The sequence below is a fragment of the Prionailurus viverrinus genome, chromosome A2, assembly GCF_022837055.1.
Source record: "Prionailurus viverrinus isolate Anna chromosome A2, UM_Priviv_1.0, whole genome shotgun sequence".
Classification (NCBI taxonomy): Eukaryota; Metazoa; Chordata; class Mammalia; order Carnivora; family Felidae; genus Prionailurus; species Prionailurus viverrinus.
This window is the reverse complement of record NC_062562.1, coordinates 122,598,870-122,615,816: the sequence shown is the minus strand read 5'-3', so window position 1 is coordinate 122,615,816 and position 16,947 is coordinate 122,598,870. Positions and strand designations below refer to the sequence as shown.

General features: G+C 48.2%; 1 protein-coding gene across 2 annotated transcripts in view; it reads right to left on the bottom strand.

Moving 5' to 3' along the window:
• Nucleotides 1-15,755, bottom strand: part of MINDY4 (MINDY lysine 48 deubiquitinase 4) — a 110,734-nt gene extending 94,979 nt beyond the window's left edge. Inside the window, exons 1-4 of one of the 2 annotated variants that reach the window (XM_047849776.1) lie at nucleotides 15,594-15,755; nucleotides 7,575-7,694; nucleotides 3,457-3,692; nucleotides 237-483 (exon numbers count right to left, since the gene is read on the bottom strand). In XM_047849776.1, the coding sequence (XP_047705732.1) occupies nucleotides 237-483; nucleotides 3,457-3,692; nucleotides 7,575-7,694; nucleotides 15,594-15,656 (666 nt within the window). In that variant the 5' untranslated portion in view covers nucleotides 15,657-15,755. The remainder of the gene's footprint in view (nucleotides 1-236; nucleotides 484-3,456; nucleotides 3,693-7,574; nucleotides 7,695-15,593) is intronic. The other variant, XM_047849775.1, reaches the window with a different exon arrangement.
• Between the last annotated feature and the right edge of the window lie 1,192 nt (nucleotides 15,756-16,947).

The following is a 16,947-nucleotide window of genomic DNA, read 5'->3' as shown; positions in this document are numbered from 1 at the left end:
CGAGGCCTGGCCATGATCCCATAAGGATCAGACACTGTCTGGCTGACAGTCATGTACTGTCTTTTTGACAGTACAACCAGAGAAGACACAGGCAGGTGTTCCTCCCATCCCAGCTCACAGCTCCCCGCTTCTTGGACTACGTCGTGGGAACCCTCCAATGATCCCAGGCAGCTCCGTAAGCCCTGCCTGCCTCTCACTTTCCACTCTCACACGAGCAGTGAGATCAGCAACCCTACCTGCGGGGAACTGGCGATGGGCCCGGTCATCATGCCTCGGACAATCAGGCCAGACTTTGGCCTGATCTTCTCTCCCATCCTTTTCGTGTCCAAGGAAGGTTCTGACAACTGAAGCCTGTCCATCTTCTCCCATGCAGGGGCCACGGGGGGACTTTCACCTGGGACAGCCTGCGTGGGCTTACGTTTGTGTGGGGGCCTTTTGGATGATACAAAATTACCAAGTAAATCCCCATCGAGATTGTCATGTCTGCAAAAAAAGATATATCTCCATTAAAACAGATTCCCCAAAAGGAACAGCTAACATTGATAACAAATTCCACATTCAACAGGCACACAGAGCAAGCCCATTCATAACTATGCGAGGGTTCTAACCAGCCAGGGTTCTAACCAGCCAGTGCCTATCATTAAGGTAAAGAACAGAAAATACTTTCATATCAGGGCGAATCTGACCTATAAAATAAGACCAGGAAACAGGAAACAAAATCAGAATTGATGACCCATGACAGGATTCCTCAAATATCCTTAGATATTGTGTATCCTCAAATATAAAGAGCATCCTTATTCCAGACCCAAGTTATAGAAAACCATAGCCCTTCAATACAGTCATGAGTTACATGGAACCCAGTCTTACTGCCCCTCATTGAGATTGGTGGATAGAGACCTGTGGGAAATTCTCCCACAACTATTCAGTTAATGTCCAGTTAAGTTGGGCATGCTAATGCCTTCTTTCCTGGGTTGCTCGGCATTGAAAGAGAGTAAGAAAGATAGATTGTGTGTGTGTGTGTGTGTGTGTGTGTGTGTGTGTGTGTGTGTGTGTGGTGTGTATGTGAAAGAGAGAGAGCAAGAGAACAAAAGAAGGTTAAACACAGGGAAGTAAGCAAGGAGGAATAACAAAAATGAGAAAGAACAGAGCCAGAGACCCAGATAAAGAGGATGTTCGCCTATGATCTGTGATGGATCACCCAGAGCCTTTCTGACACAGGCTGGGATGCTTTCTACCACTAGACTCTGGCCTAAAGGGGCGCTGACTGCTGCTCTGTGCCAAGCTGCTTATCACCAAGCACTGGGTCACATGTGAGAGAAGCGGTCATATGTGCCATGACTGGGGCATGTCTGGCAGAGGAAGGGCTCAGAACCAGCCTGGAGAAGCTGAGAACGACTTGCAGAGAGGACAGCACGGAGTCTGTAGGAATGAGTAGGCAGGAGAGAATCAGAGGCCCCGGGCACTAACACAGAGGCCTGTAAAAGCAGGACAGGCCCAAGTGAGCCACGCAGGCTGACCGTGGAAAGAGTTTTGCAAGTTACCCTTAGGAGTTTGGATTTTTCCTGGAAGCCATGGGAAACATCTGAAGGCCTTTCCGTGGGGAAGCCAGCAGAGCCAGACTCGTTTGTAGGAAGCTCATGCTCTCATAGGTGGAGGGTGCACTCGAGCAGATCACTAGAGGCCTAGAGACCAGGGAAGAGCCGGTGGGAGTCAGTGCAGGCAAGAGGGGAGGGTATGAACTGAAGCACTGCTGTCGGGGCAGAGAAAGTAGGAAAGAGTCTAGTGTCATTAAGGACTCATGGAGGCAAAAATGATAGACTAGGAGAAGTCAAGGATAACACCCAAATATGTAGCTTGGGCAACCGGGTGGAACTCGGGAGCCTCGACTACTTTCTTTTGCTGGTTCTTCATCGTCTCAGAAATATTTATTTTCCCAGCCAGGCGGTGAGCATCTCCGAAGAAGAACCATCTTCTTCCGCACCACCCTGATTCACTTTTACATCCGAAGCCTTGTGTTAATGTTTTTTAACGGTGCTCATCCTTTGGCAGCTCGATGCCCAGACCCTATACTTTGGCTACCCTCAGGAAAGAAAATGCTTCTCAACAAAGCCAGAAGGAAACACCCAGTCCCTGGGAGTTAGACTCACTGGTGGTGACTACAGGCGGCTATTAAGTTTGTAATGTAACATAACTGCTTTCCAAATAATGGAGGTTCAATCCAGAATCCCAATTCATTTTCTCCCTAAGAGGTCCAAAAGGCCTTATTTTTCAGATGTGTCTAATTCTACAATGTTAACTTGCTTTGGGAATTCTGTACCTGTTTTGTTTCGTTTTTAAGAAAATGCAAATGAAGCAAGCCCCTGAACTGACAAATGTTAAACATCTGAACCATGAGCATCCCCCTCGCATCCTCCTCTACTCCCAAGGCCTTCAGAGAAAGGTAACAGTGCCCCACAACAGGGAATTGGAAAGCACACAATGTGTAAGCTGAATAATGGCCCCCCAAAGATGCCCTGACCCCAGAACCCATGAATGCTATCTTACGTGGAAAAGGGACTTTGCACATGTGTTAAAGTTTGAGATTATCCTCTCTTATCTGGGAGGGCCCACTGGAGTCACAAGGGCCCTTGCTAGACGGAGGCAGGAGGTCAGTGTCTGGAGTAGGATACAATGACAGAAGCAGAGGCTGGAGTGATGTGCTCTCAAGACAGAGGGAGCAGCCACAAGCCAGGGAATGCAGGCAGCCTCTAGAAGCCAAAAAAGGAAAGGAAACAGATTTGCCCCCAAAAACTCCCAGAAGGAACAAGCCCTACTGACACCTTGTCATTAACCCAGACCAGTTTTGAACTTCTGACCTCAGGATTGTAAGATAATATATTTGTGTTGCTTTAAGACATGGTGATGGTTAAATTTCATGTCAGCTTTGCTAGGCCATGTTGCCTAGTTGTTTGGACAAATACTAGCCTTGATGCTTCCATGAAGGTGTTTTTAAGATAGGACTAACATCTACAATTAGTTGACTTTAAGTAAAGAAGATTACCCTAGATAATATGGGTGGGCCTCATTCAATCAGTTGAAGGCCTTAAGAGCAAAACTTGAGGTTTCCCAGAGAATTCTGCCTCAGGATTATAACACAGAATACTGCCTAAGTTTCTAGTGTGCCAGTCTGCCCTACAGATATCAGACTTGCCAGCTCCCACAATCATGTGAGCCAACTCCTTAAAATAATATATATATGTATATATAATACATATACACATATATATGTGCATATATATTTGCATGTATGTACACACACACACACACACACACACACACACACACACACACACATCCTGTTGGTTCCTATTGGTTCTGTTTTTCTGGAAAACCCTGACTGTTACAGCCACGGCATTTATAGCCATTTGTTAGAGCAGTGATAGGAAACTAACTCACAGTGTAAATAAGAAGAGATACCTGGCTTTGCTTGTTTCTGACAACGATGTTCTCCATCCTGCATCTTCCTCTGCAAGGTCATATATATTCACCAGCGTGGTCTCTGAGCATCTTGGTGGTGATTTGATATTTTTCTTTGGAATTGAGAGTGCAGGAATTGGTGTTTCTTGAGTGACATTGTTAGCAGTATTCCCAAAGTGATCCAGAAAGTATCTGGTAATGAGTTCGAGGTTTGTTTTTAGAGGATTTTCCTTTGCCTGTCATTGGAAGAAAAAGTATCATTGACCACAGGTACAACTTCAGGGGAAAAAGGTGGAAAAGATGACTAGTCCAGTTCTTTGACATAGTTTATCAGCTTCTTATTCATTCATACACTCTTTCTTTCAGCAAGTATTCAGTTTACTGCCTACCATGTGTGAGGTGCCATGGTATAACAGAGATGAAGACAAAAATCTCTATCCTAAAAGAACTATCATCCGATGCATGGGTCAGGCGATCCGATGAACAACTGTAATAAAATATGATATGAATAGAAGAATACCCAAGAAAATTTCCTCTTGGTTTTTCTCCTAGGAGTAATTTTAGAAAATAGATATCTTTTCATTTAAAAAAAACTAAACCTTTTTTCGGGATCATTAACTCTACAAGTTTATAAATGTGCTCTAAGGTTGTGTGCTCTGCATTTAACACTGGACACTGGGGACCACAGGGACTCTTCTGCAGCAGTCTATTGCAAAAAACATGAGAGGCCATCAGGATTGACTCAATCTACACCAGAATCTTGAAAGAAAGAAAGAAAGAAAGAAAGAAAGAAAGAAAGAAAGAAAGAAAGAAAACTCTTTAGTGAGTGTCGGTTTTAGAAAGAAATGATATCAGTATTTCCCAATCCTGACAATACCAAATATCATCTTTGGAGGTTTTAAAAATACATATTCCCAGGTCCTGCTGTGTCTTACTAAGCCAGAATTGCAAAGATTGGAGTCCTGACTTGTCTTAAAATTCCCCTAAGTAAGCTGGACACAGTTATCCAAGCAGCAATCCACAGGCTGACCTCGGGCCATGGAACTGTGTCAGTCCCCACCCCACTTGCCCAGGAACACCAAGCTGTTGGGAAGTGTGGTCAGACATGGGACATTTGGTGAGTCTGCAATCGGAGCAATATAGCCCCTGACAAAGAACCTGGCACAGAGAGGACCCTCAGGCACATCCAGTCCTTCCCTCTTCCTATTCCCCTGCTCTGCACAGCAAAATCCTGGGACCCACACCCACAGCCAAATGGGTTATGACCAACAGCAACAGATTTATCAGGCAGTCAAAATAAGGGGACAGCTTTATTTTTTTAGAATGGGGCCCAAAAGAACTATTTTGTCTAAGTCTAAATGAAACTCACAAGGAAGAGAGTCCGGGGAAAGGCATTGCATAATTAATTTAGACCGTCCTATTTTTCTTTCAATACGAGAGATTTATAGCCCTGCGTTACATGAATTATACTTTGTGGCTCTTCACAGCCTTTATATGAATCTAGACACCATTTTTCAAAAACTTAATTTTACATTGGCATTTTTATATATTGTACCTTTAATAGGGAAAAACAAGTTCCTGGAACTAACATTAAATTGCAGGGCTTTCCTAGAAGCAGGCTAGCTTTGTGCAAATGTCAAAATCATTATGCAATAGATAGGTTAATAAATATGTCTTTCTGTAAAATATAAGCTCATTTCATTGTATAATAACTACTGTAAAAATCAAATAATCAGGGCACTTACCAAGATCTAATGAAAATATCTTAAGTATCTTCAGATAATTATTACCTTAGGGAGACTATATTATAGTGCAGAAATAAAAATAACTTGAGTGGCAAAGATGATTCCAGGAAATTAAGTAAAGTTGCATTTACATAAAAAATCCCAGTGCATCAGCAGGGTTATTTGATTTTCTGGTTACCCGTCTTACTTTCTATGGAAAAGCCTTTCTAAAATATACAGTCTACTCTGCTGCCTTGAAATGCAGCCAATGGAGATCTGCTGAGTGTCTGGTGCTGGGGTCCACAGGACCCCAGCTGACCACACAGAAGCAGTGGAGGGGCAGCAGTATCACACCGGGACCAAGGATGAAGGGCATCGATCTGATGTCTTTACTGAACTTATGCCAGGACTTCACCTGGCTGCCACTGCCCTTTTCTCATCAAAGTCAGGCACAGGAACTTGTGGCAACCTAAGTGTTCCTGTAGGTTGATACCATTGTTCGTTTGAGGGAAACCTGGCCTGGGTTCCTCCCTGGGCTATGTGACACGTGCGAGGGCAGGTTTTGAGCTGCTCTGAGGTTTTTGCAGATGTCTCAGAAATAGCCTTGGAGGGCTGGGGGGGGGGGGGCGTCCCACTCCCATTCTAACCTCATCTGCTAAGATATCATTTGAGTAAAGGGTTACAATTACAGGAAGCTTGACTGCCATTACACTAGTAGGACTGAGAATCAGATCTGGTTCTAGCTTCACCCCTACCCCGTAAGTCACTGTGAGATCTTGACAAGCCACTTTTCTCTGGCTCACAGCTCCTCCAGATGGGTCTCCCATTCTATCAGTAATTTCAAAGCTTTGGGGCACATGGGTGACTCAGTTCAGCATCTAACTCTTGATTTCCGTTCAGTTCAAGGTCTCATGAGTTTGAGCCCTGCATTGGGCTCTGCGCTGACAGCGTGGAACCTGCTTCAGAGTCTCTCCCTCTCTCTCATCCCCTCCTCCACTCACACACTCTCTCTCTTTCTCTCAAAATAAATAAACTTAAAAAATAAAATAAAAAATAGAAGCTGCTTAGTCCAGCCCTGAGGGGCTGCCCTAAAAGGCCAAGAAGGCAAGTCCTCTTTATCCCCAATCTAACTAGGGGGTTTCCCTTCTTTGTTTCGCATATTTGGACTTCTGCAGGAAATATCATTTTATTGCCTTTTCAAAAAATTATGATAAATGCTTAACTGCATGATCATTAGATTCTTTCCAACTCTGACACTATTCCCTACCACAAGGCAATACCTACTGGAGAGCCCATTCTTCAAGCAAATTAGAAGATACCGTGTTCAGGGCGCCTGGGTGGCTCAGTCGATTAAGCGTCCAACTTCAGCTCAAGTCATGATCTCGCAGTCTGTGAGTTCGAGCCCTGCGTCGGGCTCTGTGCTGACAGCTCAGAGCCTGGAGCCTGCTTCAGATTCTGTGTCTCCCTTTCTCTCTGACCCTCCCCCATTCATGCTCTGTCTCTCTCTGTCCCAAAAATAAATAAACATTAAAAAAAGAAGAAGAAGATACCGTGTTCACGGCAGAAAAAGCAATTAAGCCAGAATGGTAGCTTCATTCACTCAGTCAGTCATAGAATCCACAAATACACTTGGACCATTTGCCGTGGCCTCAGGCAACATGTTAAGTAGGGGATACAATAGTGAACAACAGAGATGCCCTCTCTGGCCTCCTGCCGCATCCAAGGTGGTCGGGAAGCAGATACTAATTAAACTACCACACAAACAGTCTATTATAAGTGTGCTGAGCACAACAAAGGAAAAAGTACACGGCGCCGTGCCGTGGAAGCTTGTAACAGCCGGTAGGGGGAGGGAGGGACAAGGCCGAGGGGTCAGGGGAGCCCCCCCAGCCCCCCAACCAAAGAAGTGCTGTTCCATTTGCTACCTCAACTCCGGTGCACCAGGGTTAGCTGAGCCCAAGCCCCAGGTCTGCCTAATTAAATGTCACAGTGGACTCAAAAATAAGCTATTACTCAGAACTGAAGAAGGAAAATCTTACACAGGCAGGGAACGGAAAATTTTAGTATAACCCAACACTATATTCTTTAGTCTGACTAAACACAGCCTCATGAGGGAGGAGGGAGCACAGGGAATAACTGTCATAGGCCCAGGTTCAAAGTGAGCTTCATAGCCACACATGCGCAATAAGCCCACAGGGGCGGCCCGGGGCCTCCCTGAGGCTGGAAGCCCAACTCACACTTGGGATTTGTCGGCACTTGGCTGGGTCTGTTTCTCCCCGGCCACAGGCACGGCAAGCCTCCCACCACCCATCTCCGACAGCTTGGCCGGGCCCACGAGTGCTCTGACATTGCCAATCTCAGTTCCAGAACATTACACCACACCTTAAAAGCATGTACCTTGTTCTCCTTGTAGAGAAATTCAAGATGCAAAACCTTGCGGAGATCGTTTCTGCTGTTTATGCTGAGGTCGGAGCGTGGGCGTTCCTGGTCCATGGTCACACATGTCTTCTTTAAGCCCTGTGGGAAGAAATCTGAATCATTCTTTTCATTTTAAACCAAAACCTTTCATTCCCTGATGCAGGTTATAAACAAAAGACTGTTGATGTTCATTATGATCATTCCTGTCCTGCCTTCCTTGCAAGGATACTGCAAGCACCAGAAGCTGACTTGAGAATTTATTTTTATATAACCTTTACACTCGACATCTTCATAATTATTATTCTGAATCTTACAGTGACCCCATGGGCTGAGCTAAGGTTGAACTTGTTGGCCCATTTTAAAGAAAAGGGAAGTGAGATTCAGGTTACTGACTCGCCCAAGGCTGGCTCAGGAGCTCTGGGTTTGACAGATTTGGAGCCACAGAATATGAAGCTTTAAAAATAAACAAAAGGAGGAGCGCCTGGGTGGCTCAGTCGGTAGAGCGTCCAACTTCGGCTCTGGTCATGACCTCATGGTTCACGAATTGGAGCCCCACATCGGGCTCGATGCTGTCAGTGTGGAGCCTGCTTCAGATCCTCTGTTGCCCTCTCTCTCTGCCCCTCCCCTGCTCGTGCTCACTCGCTCTCTCTCTCAAAAATAAACATTAAAAGAAAAGATTCTCTCTCTCTAAAGTATAAATAAATAAATAGATAGATAAATAAATAAATAAATAAATAAATAAATAAATAACAAATAAAAATAAGCAAAAGGAAAAAAGAAATAAGCAAAAGGCCAATAATGATTCCTTTCTCAGGTGGGAGCAAGGGTTGATTTGCCCGGGTAACACAGTAGGATCACATGACACGGGGTTCCACCATCCCAGCCTGTGAGTCAGCAAGGTCAGGCCTGGGGCCCGCTGGAAGCACATGGTAAACGTTTGCTGAGTTCCCAGGAAACCCACTTGCCGTCATCCAGCCCTGACCTCCCAGAAGGCCCAGCTAAAACATAGTCTGGCAATGACAGGCGCTATGCTTCCCAGGAACCTGGCTTCTTCATTTGGAAAAGAACCGACTACCTGCCCACCTCCCCAGGCTCCGGTGATCACAGAGCAGTAGAGAAGGAAGAGATGCCTCACCAACAGTTCAGCCTGGCACCAAGGGGCCCCTCTGCTCTTCACGATCCAGACCCTAGTGCTAGCCAGACCTCAATTTCTCTCCCAGCCTCTGTGTTCAGAATCTCACAGAGGCTCCCGCTGATGGGAAAACAAGACAAGACCTATTGCCTGTCATGAAACGAGGGAAGAAAAATTTGTGAAAACAAAAAGAGGTACCAATACAACCTTGAACCACAGAGAATAAAAAGGAAGTTGAGGAGGGAGAACAGAAAGAAATGGGTGTATATGTTGGGGAAAAGGTAGGGGCATGTGTGGGCACTCCAGGGAGAGGGATCTAGAAGGAGAGGTGGGGCTCACAGCAAGCACCTTCCCCACGGCTTTCCTTCCAGTCGGAGTGAGGCAGAAACCATAACGAGAGTCCCTCTCTGCTAGATAACTCTTCACGTTTGTCAACGGCTCAGATCGGCAAGTCTTGGCACACTTAACAAACTCGCTGGGACCGTGGTACACACTGACGTCTGAAAACCACCAGGGCAGTGGGCAAGGATGCCCTCGGGAATCAGCCAGTCCTTGGTCTCATTGGTTCGTTTAATCGTCATGACTCAACAAACATTTCCCATGCACCTACTAGGTGGCGGGCTCTTCGAGATGCAGGAGATACATAAGGAATAAGACAAACCCCACCCCTTCACAGGGTGCAGAAATTCTGCTGGCGAAGTGGAACACAAAGGGGTACATGTACAGTGCAGCAGCTGCTGACGTGCACTACTATGCACAGATAAAACGGGGAGAGCAGAGACACAGAAGAGGGACACTGTTTTCCATAGTCAGCTACTTATGCTCACTCCTATCTTCCGGTTTTCCCATCTGTGAAATGAAGGGAACGAATCACTGGTCCACTAGTTCGGCTGCTGGAGGCAGAGGAGGAAACAGATCAAAGTCCTAGCCCTCATGGAGCTTATATTCGGTGGGGAAAAGAGAACAAACATAATACGCTGGGGGGGGGGGGGGGGGGGAAGTTTAGCAGAGCAAGAGACAGAAAGGACCAGGAGGGGGTGAAGGAAAGGTGTGATACTTTAATAAAAGGGTAGTCAGGAAAGGTTTCATGATTAAGTGCCATTAGAACAGAGACTTGAAGGAAGTAAGGGAGCAGGCCATGCAGACACTTAGGAGAAGTGTGTTCTCGGCAAGGAACAGCATGTGCAAAGGCCCTGTGGCAGTCACAGGAGGCCAGTACAGCTAGAGTCGCATGACCAGGGGAAAGTCGCAGGAAATGAGGTCAGAGAGGCTGCCCAGAGCCTGATAAGGAAAGGCCTTGTTGACTTTTGTGAAATGGTGTGGTGGGGGTGGGTGAAAAGAACAGCATGGACTGATTGTATTTTTTTTTAATTTTTTCTAATGTTTATATTTATTTTTGAGACAGAGAAAGACAGAGCATGAGAGGGGGAGGAGCAGAGAGAGGGAGACACAGAATCCGAAGCAGGCTCCAGGCTCTGTGCTGTTAGCACAGAGCCCGACGCGGTGCTCAAACTTTGTCACCAGCAAGATCATGACCTGAGCCGAAGTCAGACGCTCAACGAACTGAGCCACTCAGATGCCCCTGACTTGTATTTTTAAAGGATCTCTGGCTGCTAGGTTGAGAACAGATTTTTTGGAGACAAGGTATTAAGCAGAAACTAGTTAGGATGCTATCTAGGTGGCTTGGACCAGGGTGGTTGCAAGAGAAGTGGAAAGAAGTGGCTATGCGCTCTATGTGCTCTGATGCTAAAGCCAACAGATGGGCTGATGGACTGGATGTGGGGTATACGAAAGGGAAAAAAGCCAGGAATGATTGCAAAGGTTTGGGCCCAAGCAACCAGAAAGACAGCGACACTGCCTACTGAAATGGGGAAAATTGCAAGACACAGAGGGAATCAGAAACTAGGTTTGGGATGTGCTGAGATATTTATTGCATATCCACGTGGAAATATAAAATCGGCAGTGGGAAAGGATGTAAGAGTTCTGAGAGAGACCTTGGGCAGAGACAGGCATTTGGGAATGATCAGCATATTGACAGCACTGGGATCCAGTAGACTGGCAGAGGCAACTGGAAAATGAGAGAAGCCGAGAAGATTGAGTCTTTGAGTCCCCAACACATACAGCTCCAGAAAACAAGAAGGACCAGCAAAGAATCATAGCAGAGGCCAGGAAGTGGGAGAAGGTGGTCTCCAGAAACCAAGCAGAATGAGCTTCCAGGAGGGAGCCTGCTTCGGATTCTGTGTCTCCCTCTCTCTGCCCCTCTCCCTCTCATGTTCTGTCTCTCTCTGTCTCAAAAATAAACATTAGAGGGGCGCCTGGGTGGCGCAGTCGGTTAAGCGTCCGACTTCAGCCAGGTCACGATCTTGCGGTCCGTGAGTTCGAGCCCCGCGTCGGGCTCTGGGCTGATGGCTCAGAGCCTGGAGCCTGTTTCCAATTCTGTGTCTCCCTCTCTCTCTGCCCCACCCCTGTTCATGCTCTGTCTCTCTCTGTCCCAAAAATAAACGTTGAAAAAAAAAATTTTTTTTTTAAATAATAAAAAAAATAATAAACATTAGAAAAAATTTTTAAAAAAATACAATCAGTCCATGCTGTTCTTTTCACCCGCCCCCACTGCACCATTTCACAAAAGTCAACAATCAACTGTCCAAACACAATGTTAGATCAAGAAGTGTGAGGACTGAAAATTAAAGATCATTGGCAAATTTGACAAGAGTTGTTTCCAAGGATTGGTGGGGACAGAAGCCGGATTAGAGTGGGTTAGAGCAAGCCCGAAGCAGGATTAGAATCGGAGCACACACAGCTCTTCCATGGGGTTTGGTTATAGAAGAGAGAAGAAAAATGGGCCAATAGCTGGAAGGACTTGAGGGTCAGGATGGGATTCTGTAGGAGCGACAGTAGAAAAGGCAAAATATATATGCAATAAAGAGGTGACGACAGCAGTGTTCTTGAGCAGGCTAGCAGGGACAGGCATGCGGGAAGAGGGTGGCCTTCCCCAGGGGTATGGAGAATTCCCTTGTAGGCGCCGGACAGAGGCTAGAGTGATGGCTCAGGCCCAGGAAGGCTAGCAACTGTGGTGGTACAGGCTGCTGGGAGTTTTCTCCCAGCTTCTGCTTCTGCTTCCCCGGTGACCTGAGAATGGGGAAGAAGCTTTGGGATTGGAGGAGAGAGAAGGTGTGAAACGGTCATCCAAGGGCGGAGAGAGGGAACGTGCTGGAGAGGGCTAACCAGGTATGCAGGCATGTCTGGGGCGGGGGGATGGTGAAGGGCCGTGAAAACGTGGACACGGTGCTGTGTTTTCCTCCAGCCCCGCTCAGCTTGCAGGGCAGGCATGGAGGAGGCCCAGCTGAATTTGAAAACTTGGGGCAGGGTGGGGGTGGGGGGCTATGATGCAAGAAGAGGAGGGCAAAGGAGGTGAGCACGTTGTTGAGGGTGTGACTATAATGAAGGGTGGGTAAGAAGTGGGGAGAGGTCACGACAGGGCTGGGGGGCAGGGGGTCGGGCCGGGGAAAGCTGGCAGGAACTGTGGAATGCAGACGTGAGTGAGACTGAAGAACAGTTTATGCCAGGCTGTTGAGGGAGGTGAGCCGCAAGTGAGGAATGACAGAATGCCCAGACAGATGACAGAAAGGGTGCCCTGCTGGGAACAACAGGCCTAGGACATGACCACTTGGAAAAGGGTGGCGGAGGTGGGATGGGGACAAGTCACCGCAGGCGAGGGAGGCTGGGGCACCAGAAGAGTCATCTTGGAAGGCCCTGACATTGCAGGAGACTATCATGGCTCTCCCTGAGGGCCGGCCATGCTTGGAGGGGCCAGTGTAGCTGGATTCGATGTAGGGTAGGGGGCACATGAGGCAGCAGTGGAAGGTGAGGTCGGAGGCATGGCCTGCAGCAGGGTCGTAGAGAGTCTTGCAGGCCCTGGTGAGGCTCTCCCTCGGATTTTCTTCTGCTTGAAGTAAGAAGCCCGTGGAGGGTGTTTTGAGTAGAGGAATGTGACGAGATCTAACTTGTGCACCAGGGGCACGTTTCCTCATGATCGTCTTTATGTGAAAGGGAACAGGTATTCCTGTCTTCCAGGACGGTTATGAGGATCTGAGAAAACGAACAGACGACTAGAAGGTACCTCACACCACGATGGGACCTCTCTAGGTTCTACCTGCCTGGGGCCAAGCCCGGAGGGGAGTACATCGTCTCTGCTCTGGAGCAGAAGGTGAGGAGGAAAGCAGTCGCTCTGGACTGCAATCCCAGCTCTACACAACCTTATCTTTTTTTAAAGTTTATTTATTAATTTTGAGACAGAGAGAAAGCACGAGTGGGGCAGGGGCAGAGAGAGAGGACAGAGCGAGAATCCCAAGCAGGCCCCACACTGCCAGCACAGAGCCTGATGTGGGGCTCGAACTCAGGAGCCGTGAGATCACGACCTGAGCTGAAATCAGACACTTAACTGACTGAGCCACCCAGGCGTCCCCACAACTTTCTGAGTGACTGTGAGCAACTCCTTTCTCATGTCAGAGCTTTAGTGTGCCCAGATTTAAAAAAAAAAAAAAAAAAAAGAGTGAGTGAGAGAGAGAGAGAGAGAAAGGAGCACCTGGGGGGCTCAGTTGCTTAAGCATCCAACTCTTGGCTCTCAGCTCAGTTCTTGATATCAGGATCGTGAGTCCAGGCCCCATGCTGCACTCCAAGCTGTGTGTGAAGCCTACTTAAAAAAAAAAAAATGGCAGGGAGAGGAGGCCCAGCGAACCAGACGACTGCCAAGTTTCAACCCAGATCAGGTGTCAGTTCTGTGGACTGGTCTAGTGGGTGAGATGTAGAAACAGATGTATAAACCACAGATGTATAAACTATAACGTGACTGCCAATGAGCAAGCCACAGACAAGGTTAAGTCAGTTATTCCAATGGGACTTATCCAAGAAGACCTCCTGCAGGAAACAGACTTGGGGGGGCCACAAGTGGAACAGGGGAAAGCAAGTGGGAGAGGATGGAACCAACGCTGGGGTGCTCAGCTGGGGTCAGACTACAGGGGAGAGCCTCAGGTATCCACGGAGGACTTTAGATTTCATTTGTACTCAAGAAAGGAAAGCCAGAAGGAAAACTCTCTGAGAGTTTTGCTTGGTGGCCCAGACTTAAAAGAAACGATGGGGGGCGCCTGTGTGGCTCAGCCAGTTATGCATCCAACTCTAGGCTTGGGCTCAGGTCATGATCTCGTGATTTGGTTTGTGAGATCGAGCCCCGCATCAGGCTCTGCGCTGGTAGTCTGCTTGGGATGCTCTCTCTCTGTCTCTCTCTGCCCCTCTCCCTGGCTGGTGCTCTCTCTCTCTCAAAATAAATAAAACTTTTTTTTAAAAATTAAAAAAGAAGTGATGATGGTGGGCAGCCTCACAAGGCTGTGTCACTGATATCCAATGTGCGCCCAGGACTTGGTGACGGAAGGTCAAGTAACTATAAAAACAGAGCAAATACAATGAAGACACACTGCATTTTTTAAAAATTTTAATTTTTTTGATTAAAAAAAATTTTTTTAAAGCAAAGAAAGATACTTTCAAAACAGATGCATAAAAGAGACAGGGGTGTAGACACTGCTGAACACAGGTACCTACTATGTACCAGATGCAATGCCTGGGGACTGCCCATATATTATTTATTTTTTTAATGTCTTTATTTAGAGAGAGAGAGGGGCAGAATGCAAGTGGGGGAGGAGCAGAGAGAGAAGGAGACACAGAATCTAAAGTAGGCTCCAGGCTCTGAGCTGTCAGCACACAGCCCAATGGGGGGCTCGAACTCACAGACTGCAAGACCATGACCTGAGCCAAACTGGGTAGCTTAACCAACCAAGTCACCTAGGCACCCGCCCATACGTTATTATTAGTCCTCATCATAAATCTGCAGAGTGAGTCTTATTAGGCCTGTTTTACAGATAAGGAAATTGAGGCAGTGAGTAACGTACCCAAGCTCACACTGCTAACCAGTTGCTATTTTTGAACCCTCCACCTGATTCCAAAGCCCTTCCCCTTTGCCATTCAAAAAATTATTTTGTTGGGGCACCTGGTTGGCTCAGTTGGGAGAAGCATGTGACTCTTGGTCTACAGCTTGTGAGTTCCGGCCCCATTTTGTGTGTAGAGATTACTTAAAAACTAAAATAAAATCTCTAAAAAAAAAAATGATTTTGTTTCTATGTATGTTTAATCCAAACAACTGCCCACGGCCCCTGCTCCACAGGACACCGTGAGTGACAAGCCGTGAGTCACTCTGTATAGTTATAATGAGGAATACGGGCTGTTCCTGCACTGGCATCCGCAGTAACCTCTTTCCCACGGTGTCCCCACCTGCATTGCAGATGACTGCTACGGACCTCCCCAACTTTTGAGTACTCCGGAAAGTCTTCCGGTGCAACATAATGGAAGTTCAAAACAACTAGGCTGCAACCTCGGAGCGCGACTGAAGGGTTCACCCATCGGGAACGCTTTTCAGCCCCTTGGGTTCCCCCGGCGGGGGGGCGTTCTTTCCCGGTGCGATGGAAGTGCCGGGACGGGCCACGGGGCCCCGACCAGGCGGCTGTGCTTTAGCAGGCCGCCGCCCACCGGCCCCGTCCCCGGGGTCCCGCGCCACGTCCCCCGCCGGAGGGGCGAGATGCCTGCGCAGGGCGGAGGCCGCGGGCCGGCGTGGCGGGCGGGCACTGCGCGGGGCCAGATGGCTCCTGGGAAATGTAGTCTCGGCAGGCCGGGAAAGCGGCGCTCCCGTCGGGCATCCCCGGGGCAGGCGGCGGCAGGGGCGGCTCTCCCTCCGCGAAGTGCGGGGCTTGCAGAGCACCCCCAGACTGCGCCCCAACCCTGGAGCGGCGGCCCCGAGCGGCGGAGGAGGCGCGACCCACCTTTCTGCTGAGGAACTCCCGCACCAGGGAGGCGGCCACCTCCTCCACGAAGAGGCTGTCCATGCCGCCGGCTCTGCCCACGAGGCCGCGGCCGCCGCAGCCCAGAACCCCCGGTCCGTTGGGGCCAGTATGGCCGCGTTGCCGTGGCGACGGTGTCACAGGAGCCGGGAGAGCTCCTCCCCTTTCCCGGAGCACGCGGGCTGGGGGGGCGGGAGGAAGGGGAGGAGCGTCTTCGTTCTGGCTTCTGGAAGCGGGAGAGGGGCGAGCTTCCCGGTTTGGGCTCCGGGCTCAGGTCCTGGCTCTGGCCTGCCCATCTCGGGGGCCTAAAACAGGCCACTGCTCCACGCTGAGTCTGTATTGCCCAAGATGGGAAATGGGGAGAATGCCTGCCTCCTTGTTCCTGGAGGAGTAAACCCACAGTGAGGCGACCCAGAGAGGGCCACCCACAGCACCACAGCTGGCTCCTGGGCTCACCGAGGCCAAAGACCTCGGCTGGCCTGGACTGCGTGGGGCAAGGAGGCCCAGGACTCTGCGTACTCGGTGCTGAAATCAAAGGACAAGTCCCTCCCTCACCCGCTTAGTGCCTTCTTCCCTTTAATGAGGCTGCCAGTAATTGAGCACCAAGCATTTTAACACAGCTGTCATCAAAATAAGGACTCGATCTTTACAAATATCTATAATCATTTACAAATAAAAATATGCTTTTCCAAGTTCCATAAAACGGAGCCGTTAAGTACACCAGAGCTACGGAGCATGACCCGGGTACCAGCAAATACAATTTCTCCAGGCCGCAGGCTGGCCTAAAACCAGCATTAGCCCAGACGAGCAGTGAACATTGGCCTCACTAGTGATCAGCTGTCATCTCTTCGCCTACTCAGATATTCAATGGAGCTTAGCAATGGAATTGTGAGTGAAAAAGTTAACCCCTAAAAGCCTAAACACAGCATATCTTTGCGTAAACATATAACAACTTAAACCAGAAAATCATAATTTGTAGGGATACAATGCTTCCGTAAAGCTTTTTTGTAAAAAGAGGAAGGGAGTGAAGACCACATGATTCAAAACAGCATTGCTTCTGGAGGGGAGGAAGGGGCACAGGGTAGGGGAGAACCACATGGGTGAATATAAGTAATTGTCAATGTTCTGGGTGTTTTTAGGGCGTTTGTTTCATAAGCGTTTGTTCCAGTATTTCTACTGATTTATTAGTTTAATAACAGATGGCCTTGCAGGGACCAATGATGAGAGGATGTTGTGCACCAAGATGTATTATTAATTCTGTGCCCCTGAGGTCCAGAAGGAAGGGAGGAAGGAAAGGGGAGTGGAGGAAAATTTAGCAGACATTACATTAGAGGGA